General features: G+C 45.7%; 1 protein-coding gene across 2 annotated transcripts in view; it reads left to right on the forward strand.

The window, feature by feature from the left end:
• Positions 1 to 9,871, forward strand: part of ARID5B (AT-rich interaction domain 5B) — a 176,748-nt gene extending 166,877 nt beyond the window's left edge. For both annotated transcript variants that reach the window (XM_047701553.1, XM_047701554.1), the window contains 2 exons: positions 27 to 225; positions 3,681 to 9,871. In XM_047701553.1, the coding sequence (XP_047557509.1) occupies positions 27 to 225; positions 3,681 to 5,849 (2,368 nt within the window). In that variant the 3' untranslated portion in view covers positions 5,850 to 9,871. The remainder of the gene's footprint in view (positions 1 to 26; positions 226 to 3,680) is intronic.
• The last annotated feature ends 224 nt before the right edge of the window (positions 9,872 to 10,095 follow it).

Raw genomic sequence — 10,095 nt, forward strand, 5'->3', positions numbered from 1 at the left:
GATCATCTCTTCTGCTATCCTTCCAGATTAATCCTACCGTATGAGAGGTTTATTAAAGGAGAGGAAGATAAGCCCCTGCCTCCAATCAAACCTCGGAAACAGGATAACAGTTCCCAGGAACATGAGAACAAAACAAAAGTATCAGCAACCAAACGCATCAAACATGAAATCCCTAAGAGCAAGAAAGAAAAAGAGAATGCCCCAAAGCCCCAGGAATCGTCAGAGGTGAGTCGCTGTCCTCCATAGAAATACCTCTGTGATACCCGTCCTGTCCCAGGTCTTCCAGAGCCCTGAGTCCGCAGCCGGGTCCCTGTGCCGCAGCAGCCCCAGACTGAGAGCACCCCCTCTCCCCCAGCTTCACAGTTCCCCAGAGAGCGGATCTGTAGGTCCACTGGGGCGCTGGAAGGCAGTGCGTGATATTACATGGGATAAGCCACGAATAGGATCTAGAAAGAGGGAAACATCCTGTGGAAAACTGAGAGCAAATGCCAGCTTTGAGAGAAAAGGAACCAAAGCTTCAGCTCTGTGAAGCCACAGGACTCTGGTGTGAACAATGTGGCTTCTTTGCCATTTCAGAGCCAGTCTATCTGAGGAGCTGGTGGGCCTCGGAAACACGCTTTATGGGTTCTAGCAAGGAGGGATGTTGACACGAGGGGCCGTGTCTCTGTAGGACTGTCCTCGAACCTTCAGAGATTCCTTTGCCTCCTATAACTGACCTCTGTGTAACAGCCTTGGGGTGAGACCAAGGCTTAGAAATATCTTAAGTACATATTATTTATAGGAGAATTTTGAAATTGTTTCTCTGAAACCATTATTATCTCTCATGTTAACAGGTAGTTTCTGAACCTTTTTAAACCAGCCCCATTACCCACAGCCCCCACAGCTCTTTGGTAGAAGCCATTACTCGTCAGTGTATAGCCAGGCATGGAGGCTGATCTGGGCTCTGTTTCAACATGAATAATAAAAAATCCTGCTGCCCATAAAAAAAAAAAAGAAAAAAGAACTTAGCAGCCACATTTGGAGACAGCATGTTCTAGGATCCAACCCCAGAGGGAATTTTGGTGCTGATATTAAACACCCCCTAAAAATCAGGTTTATAATGAACACATAAGAGACTCTCTAATTAAACACTGGCTCAAAACACACACACACACACACACACACACACACAGCAGCCTCCTAACTAGAAATTAATCTACCCAACTGACTCCTGAGTAAGAAGATATTATGAATACCAAGAAAAGACTTTTGTGTTGCCTTCATTTTTGTTTCATAATTATTCTAAGCTTTAGTGATTAAAAAAATGGGGGAAAAAGATGATGCAGAGAGATTTCTAAACATCTGCAAGCTTGCAACATAAATGGCCAAAAGCAAGGAAATTCCAAGTTAAGGCTCACATTCCATTCTTCCTTTATCCTGTTGGCCTGCTGATTTATTACAGGGTTTTGGATCAGTGAGTTCTATTAGATACCATATGTACAGCATTGCCAAAGCACCAGAGGACAAACTGAGGCCAGAGGCCAGCTGACCTTTGAGTGGCTCCACTGTGGGGGTGGAGTTTGAAATGGTTGTTTTTGTGAGGTGCAGGAGGGATCCTTAGCCCATTGCCCTGAAGCCCATCAGCGTGGGAGATGCCTGTCAGCAAGAGGAGGGCCTGGCTCCCTCTGGCCCACAGAAACCCTGAAAGCCATCAGGCTCCCTGTTTCTTATAGGCCCCAGTGCCTCGGGGCATTGTAAGTGTCTGGCAGGTCAAAGGGTATCACGATCAGGTCGTCTGATCGACCTGGAATGTCACACCCTCTCCAAGTTGACCTTATGGTAAGAGACCGCTCCCCACTTCCAACATAGACCCACGTGTTTGACCAGGTGTACTTCTTCTTATTGACTGTGCGTTGGGGGTTTGGATTTTGTTATCGCCATTGGTGTTTTTATTGTCTTTAATTTTTGATATTTTCAATACGCAGCGATGAACACAATGGAGATAGGAGGGCTTATAAAGCCCTTCCAGCCAAACCCACTGTCTTCAGGTCATTGGATTGCAAGTTGCCTGGTGGGAAGGCACTGTGTAACATGTCAAGGCAGATCCTAAAATGCCTAAAAGGAGTCCTTTGCTTTTTTCTGCCTAGCTTTCAGAGATTCCCTAACCTGTTTTCCAATGACACCCACAGAGCTCTGTAACCAATGGCCTGGGTCACAGAAACTTCAGTGACACCGAGTATCCCCTGTAGCTTCACTTCAAACCACAGCCCCATCAGAAACTAACATTTAAATGCAATTTGCCTTTTTTCCCTTGACGTACTCATTTTTCTGTATTTTCATGTAATGCATAAGCTCAAGAGACCAGTGATGATTGTTAATGTGGAACAAGAAATGATATTTGTCATGGAAAAGGCAGCTATTAGTACAAAAGAGAGAGAGTGAGAGGAAGGAAGGGAGGGAAGAAAAGAAAAACAATAAGCAAAAGCTCTTAGGTCTAACACATGCCTAAAAGACAGGGACATCTTCGAGTGGATTTAAGGAGAAACATCTCTGAAAGGGTATGATTCCTTAAAATGTTTATTTCTTTGCGTCCCTATACCAGAATCCTCAATCTTACCCAAAGATGTTAATGTGTTCAACACTTCTTTTCTTTAACAAAGAACAACGTTTAAGGGATGAGATGCAGCAGAATGGGAGGTGGGGGGCTTGGGAGAGAAGACCAGCTCAATTCAACTATTTTGTGACTGTTCCCTAAGACATGTCAGGACAGAGTGACAGTTTTGAAAGGGCCTGTCGGCCAGCTGGGTCACAGATGGAAAGTTAAAATGACCTTCTAAGGTCAAACTTTGCACAGCTACATAATGCAATGAATGGGTCAAATTGTGCCCACAACCTCGGTCAATAGGGACACATAAAGAGCATCCATCTCATTGACTACGGTGTATTCCAGTGAGCAGAAAAGCTGTATTTGGGGCGGTGCTCACTGCCTGAATTTTGATGACTTCATTTTTAGCTTTAATAGAAATGTAGTTTGCTGCAGCCTAGAAGGACTTGGAGTCCTTCTGTCCCTCAGGTAGACAGGCTGGTGTTGCATCTGCATAATTTTCCAGTATTTTAGCATTTTTTGCATGTCATATGGTGCTGAGTAGAAATTAACACTCACGCATTGCTAATTTTATGCATCATTCTGAACGCCCTGGGTTGGGATTTGCTCTCTCGGAGAAAGGCAAGGGGTTCTAGTAAGTTTGTTGCTTGTTGTTGACGTGGGGTTGGTTGGTTTTTGAAAGAGAGATGCTTAAAAGAAAAAAAATCTTTCTCCAAAGTGTCATAAAGCACAACATGTAATTTAAAACCCATTTGGATAATTGACTGATTTGACAAGAAAACAACCTCAGAATTAAACTATATATTAGAATCAAGGAGTGGTAAGATGGTATGCCATGGGTACAGAACACTTTGCTCTCTTGATAGGTGTCTCACAAGGGACTTGAGCGAAATATGCATTTCTACCTTAATGTTTCTGCAATTTAGATTTCTTTGTTTAGAGCTGTAATTGGGGGCAATAAAGCTTTACAGAAACTCCCTGAGCTGATTGACAAGCCTGTTTTCAAGAAAAACTGCTGCGTGTAATATTTTGTTTCATAGCAAAAGTGTCAATGCATTTGGCTTCCTTCTGACTGCCTTTTGAAATATTTTATCAGGTTTCATCAGAGCCAGAGAAGGAACAAGAGACTTTAAATCAGAAGACCGTCACTGAGCCTCTCCCGGCAGCAGACGTGAAGAAGAAAATGGAAGGCTACCAGGATTTTGCAGCGAGGCCTCTGGGGTCTAGAGCAGACCCAGAAAAGGACAGCGACACAGATCAAGGTGCCAGCACTGAGAAGGCAGCAGAGGAGGTGGGAGAGAAGGGGCCCGCTCCTCCACTCCCAAGTGCCCCCACAGCCCCTGAGAGGGCTCCGGCGCTGGGCTCTGGGGCTGGCAAACAGTCCCTCACCTCCCCCAGTGCTCTTGTGGACTCAAAACAAGACCCCCAGACCTGCTGTTTTACAGAGAACCCCGACAGTGAACTCCAAGAAGCCCCCTTCCCTGGCTTCGCCACGACGCAGCCCCCCGTGGCCAACCAGAGCGAGCTAGAGGATGACAAGCTGCCCGCGATGGCGGACTACATCGCCAACTGCACTGTGAAGGTGGACCAGCTGGGCAGCGATGACATCCACAACGCCCTCAAGCAGACCCCGAAGGTCCTCGTGGTCCAGTCATTTGACATGTTCAAAGACAAAGACCTGACCGGGCCCATGAATGAGAACCACGGACTTAATTACACGCCTCTGCTCTACTCAAGGGGCAACCCCGGCATCATGTCCCCGCTGGCTAAGAAGAAACTTCTGTCCCAAGTGAGTGGGGCCAGCCTCTCCAGCAGCTACCCCTATGGCTCGCCACCCCCTCTGATCAGCAAAAAGAAACTGATGGCCAGGGATGACCTGTGTTCGGGTCTGTCCCAGGCCCACCACGGCCAGGGTCCCGACCACATGGTGGTCAGCCGGCCCTCGGTGATTCAGCACGTCCAGAGTTTCAGAAGCAAGCCATCGGAGGAGAGAAAGAGCATCAGTGACATTTTTAAGCACGACAAGCTGGGTCGGTCGGATCCCCACCGCTGCAGTTTCTCCAAGCACCACCTTAGCCCCCTTGCTGACTCCTACGTCCTGAAGCAAGACATTCAGGAGGGCAAGGAGAAGCTCTTGGAGAAAAGGGCGCTCCCCCACTCCCACATGCCCAGCTTCCTGGCCGACTTCTACTCCTCTCCTCACCTGCACAGCCTCTACCGACACACTGAACACCATCTTCACAATGAGCAGACATCCAAGTACCCCTGCAGGGACATGTACAGGGAATCGGACAACAGCTCTTTTCCTTCCCACAAACACCAAGAGAAGCTCCACGTGAATTATCTCTCGTCGCTGCACCTGCCGGACAAGAAGGCGGCAGCGGCGGAAGCCCCCACGGATGATCAGCCCACGGATCTGAGCCTTCCCAAGAATCTGCACAAACCCACGGGCAAGGTCCTGGGCCTGGCCCACGCGGCCCCGGGACCCCAGGAGAACAAAGGCGTCTCCCAGTTCCAGGTCATGAATAGCCAGAGTCGGGACTGTCACCCCAAAGCCTGCCGGGTTTCACCCATGACCACGTCGGCCCCGAAAAGGTACCCCGAGTCGCTTTCCCGCTCGGGAAAACCTCACCACGTGAGACTAGAGAACTTCAGGAAGATCGACGGCATGGTGCACCCCGTCCTGCAGCGGAAGGCCAGCCCTCAGAACATTGGGGCCGCGCGGCCCATCAAGCGCAGCCTGGAGGATTTGGACCTGGTGATCGCGGGGAAGAAGGCCCGGGCCGTGTCTCCCCTGGACCCGGCCAAGGAGGCCTGCGGGAAGGAGAAGGCCTCCTCGGAGCCGGAGAGCGAGGGCGGCAAGGCGGCGCACGGCGGCCACGCGGGGGCTGCGTCCGAAGGCCACAAGCTCCCGCTCTCCTCCCCCATCTTCCCAGGTCTGTATTCCGGGAGCCTGTGCAGCTCGGGCCTCAACTCCAGGCTCCCGGCCGGCTACTCCCATTCTCTGCAGTACTTGAAAAACCAGACCGTGCTTTCTCCGCTCATGCAGCCCCTGGCTTTCCACTCGCTTGTGATGCAAAGGGGGATTTTTACATCGCCGACAAATTCTCAGCAGCTTTACAGACACTTGGCCGCGGCTGCCCCTGTAGGAAGTTCGTATGGGGACCTTTTGCACAACAGCATTTACCCTTTAGCTGCTATAAATCCTCAAGCCGCCTTCCCTTCCTCTCAGCTATCGTCTGTACACCCCGGTACAAAACTGTAAGCCCAGCTCTGCTCGGCCTCCCGCGTGGTGGCGTGGCTCACGGAGCTTCCCTCCCAACCCTGGGGGGTGCTGGCTTGTAGAATTAGAAGTCAGGATTTCTTCTAATCCGGGGGTGAGATCAGTCCCAGCCAAAGGAGCCGCCAAGGGGAGGTGAACATACCTGCTTTTTCTGGGATGACTCCAGCCTTGGCTGGTCAGTCTCGAGCCCCTTCCAACACAGATGCCCTTGGACCTACATGGTTCGCTTTGCACGAGGGTCTCGTGAAGGGACGTATGTGTACCCGGGAAGAATTTAGAAGACCCCGTCTTGAGTTGCGATGGTCAGGAACAATCTGGGCAAAAAAAAAAAAAAAAAAAAGTGGGGGGGGGCAGGCATTTCACAGGAAGGGGCAAGGAAGACTGGCAAGAGTTTGCCAAGGGATGCCCCTCTTTTCCTAAAACTCTCCAAGGTTCAATCAATGCAATGTATAGTGGAACTTCCAATAGATCTTTCATTTTGACACTATTAAACAATCCAGAGAAGTAAACACTGTTAAAATGACTGTATATATTTGCTTCTTAAAACTACCCGTATCACTGTTTGCTCACCTAATTTATATACAGGTAGTTCCATTTTCTCCCAGTTACTTCTTGTCCTTTTTTTTTTTCTTTTTTTAATTAAACAGTATCGCTTTTGTTTGCAGGTCTTTTGTTTTTTTGTTTTTTGTTTTGTTTTCGAGGCTGACTGACTGTCCTAGTTGTTGATGTGTGTTTGTAATTTTTCCACATCTTATCATTTTGAGCAGCTTTGGGTGGTAAAGTTATTGTTTACAAATTGAAGCAACTGATTCTAGTGGAACAAACGAAAAAGAAACAGTTGAGCACACAATAGTGCAAAGAATGTTCCTTTGCAGATCCGCAACTTAAGGATTTTGTTCCTCATAAATGGCATAGTTGAAAGAGCTTATACACTGCTCACCGGCCAAATGCTTTGCTTTGAAGTATTGGGTTATGTGAAAATATCGAGCATTGTACTTACCTTATCTAGGCTGTGAAACTGTCCTACATACCAGAGGAATCATAAAAACAAAAACCTCAGTGGCAGCAAGTCGCTGAATTACAAGAATCTAGAGGACATATTTGTGGGCTGCACAGATATTTTAGGAATTTCAGAAATTAGAACAGAAGCCAAAATGATTTACATTGGTGTTGGCACTGATCCCGTTAAACAGTGTGGGAAAGGGGGTTGGGAAGAAGATGGAGCTCGACGATCCGGAAGAGAACGAGCGGCTGGAGGCCCGGGGGCCAGATACCTTCCCCGGGCCGCGGTCTTTTGAGTAGTAGGTAGTCACGTTGCCTTCATCGAATTGGTTTCTTGTTGTTCCCAAGAAGAACCTCCCAGGCCCCATCTTTGGGGAGAATTGGCATACTGGATGACCTATTTCAAAAGCAAGTCATCTTCTTGGGGTTTATGGGGTGTTAGATTCCGGTGTATGCGTGCCCACTTGGTGGCGTGTGTCATGTCTTTAACCACCTGGCAACCACGGTACACCTTATGATTTCTTTTGTCGCTGGAAGAAATGGTCAAGTTGTTCACGCAGTCAGATGTGCAGAGTGTGTACTGTCATTCTTGCCCCATTGTTCCATTCGCTGCTGAGCTGTAACATCAGGGTGGATGCATTTTTCTAAGCGTGTTAAAAGTCCATCGATACAGAGTGGATTTTCTTTCCGAATCCCATCCCTGCTGATAAGACTGCTTTGATGAACTCCCCAGCCAACCCTCCCCTCCCCCAAAACTTCCAGTAGACAGTAGAACCATAGTTAACCAGTCTTTTACCTCTGAGATATTTAATTCTATGAAAATTGATGACAATTTTCAACTTCTAAGTAGGTAACTCGACTGCAAAATAATCACAACTGGTAAACAAGGACACTGCGGCTCTTAAACAAAGCCATGCATGCCGTGCATTTGTATTGAAATGTCTCCATGATATGAAGCCAAATATTCAATGTAACATACTTAATATCCAAAGGTGGAAACAAAAGAATGTAGAGATCTAGTGTTAAGAGTTCCATTTGCTTCAATTAATTATTTACCTTCCTGTGGAATTTCACATATATATATATATTTACATATATATATATATATATTTAATAGAACAATAGATAGACTAGTAGAATATAGATTATAAATGTGTGAGTGCAGATTATCCTGCTATTGCACAAGATAGAGGGGGAAAGAGATCTCAATTCCAGCTGGCAGAACGCTAGCCAGGACACCTAGAAGAAAGTTGCACTAGACTGAATGGTCGCAGAATCAGAGGACATGGAAGAACACAGAATCTCCAGGGTTTCCGCAGCAGACATGGGCTAGATCGTGCACGGTCTCTAGGAGTTTGTTTCTCCAAGAAATGGGGCCGCCTGTCCCTGGTGGAGCTCACCTATCCATTTGGAATATGGGCATTTGTTTTCCCCGCTACAATGATTTCAGTCTGGTTTCATCATGTTGGAATTCGATCACACCATTTTTCAAACAATGTTAACATAGTCCAGCTTTTGTTTTTCTCATCTCTTCCGAGAGGAGACTCACTGTTTCTGTCTGAGGAAGCTCATACCCTCGGCAAAACATCAGGACGAATAAAGAGAAATGGGGGTATACATTCCCAACAGAAGCAGTGTGTTATTTGTTTTAAAACTCCAAACAGAGATCTTGGAAATCTTTCAAAAAGACCATTGAATTCTTCATTGGCTGAGAACTACATTTTAAAAAGTCTTAAATAGGGCTTTGTTTGCATTGTTTGAGTTCAAGGGGCCTTATTATTGAATGGAATTGCACAAGCCTTTCTTTGTGCAATCAAACCATTGTTATTGGTAGTTTAGTAAAGGAAACTGTGGAATCTAATTGGCAATGGAGTCATAAATCTATTTACTGAGCGTGGCTTCCAAGAAATGTTGCAATTCAAAATAGCACTAAGTCTGTGATTTACTGGAGATTTGGAGATTCTAAATAATATTAAAAAAAAAAAACAAAAAAAAAAACCTTTCCGTGCAACTTCTGGTTTAACTTTTGGCAACTCAAAAAAACAAAAACAGAAAAACAAAACGAAAAAAAGAAACAAAACAAAACAACAACAACAGAAAAAACACCCCAGCCCAGCTGAGTTTCAGAATTTAGTATTCTTCTAGTAAGTGATTGGAACTTGTAATATTTGCCACAGGACTGACTTATTTATTTACTAGCTAGAAGCTCTTAAGTTCACTTGTTTATCAGGGCATATACAGAAGGGTTTATTAAAACTCAATGTTGACTTTACAACTTTCTGACCTGGTGCATGAATTCTCAAGTACTGTATTTCAGTGTATTGGTGTGTCTGATGGAAATTTCAAGGTGATCCCACAAGAATATTTTATGTAGTGTGCCTTCAAAGAGAACTATTTCTTTCTCTTCACTTGTTGTCCCACAAAGTCACATTTGGTGGTGGTCAGCCAAGTCCCATCTGGTCCAGTTTTACTCTTGTCCCAGTTTTAAAGAGAAATGGGAACAAGTTTGCCCTGGTGAGACCCACACCATTGCAATGATTATCTTGAGCACTTAATTCCAGTGTTGGCTGTTGATGTATTTGATATTCTGCTTGTCTCCCCATGGTTGAAATATGTCTGAAAAATAGCAGCATAATCTCTTGGCTGTTTATACTTTTTTAAACTTTCCTGTGTTGTAAATATTGTATACTTTTGGTGATTCCAGCTACGTAACCTCTATGCTCTGTAAGGTGATTATTTGTATATAGCAACATGGCCCAGTGATATTACATAGTTTCCCAATGGAGAGGTTATTGAGTAACCTTTGCATTAGTTTAAACACTACCAGAAGAATGCTGAGCCAAACTATAAACACTCAATTTTGTATGTTTTCCAAATTGTACTTATTACTGCTTTTGATACTGTATTACGTGCCAATAGTTTCCCAATCACATAGCAGGCAAGAGATATTTTGTACTTTTTGATCCACTGTAATATTTAATAAAAAATGTTACTATCTGTTTCCTTTTGGGTGTGAGCAATCTGTTACTTCTTCCTGAGGCATCCCAGGGCCTCACAAGGGTTCTTTCCACCCCCTTGTCTCCAAATTGGATCACAGCAGTAATGATGATGATGGTGGTGATGTTCAGGATGGTGTCTGTAGTTTGACATTTGACAGCCTGCTGGGTGCCTGGCTGGCATCCAGTATCTTTAGTGTTCACAACCCCGCGTGAATACAGGTATGCCC

This window comes from Lutra lutra, chromosome 14 (genome assembly GCF_902655055.1).
Source record: "Lutra lutra chromosome 14, mLutLut1.2, whole genome shotgun sequence".
Lineage (NCBI taxonomy): Eukaryota > Metazoa > Chordata > Mammalia > Carnivora > Mustelidae > Lutra > Lutra lutra.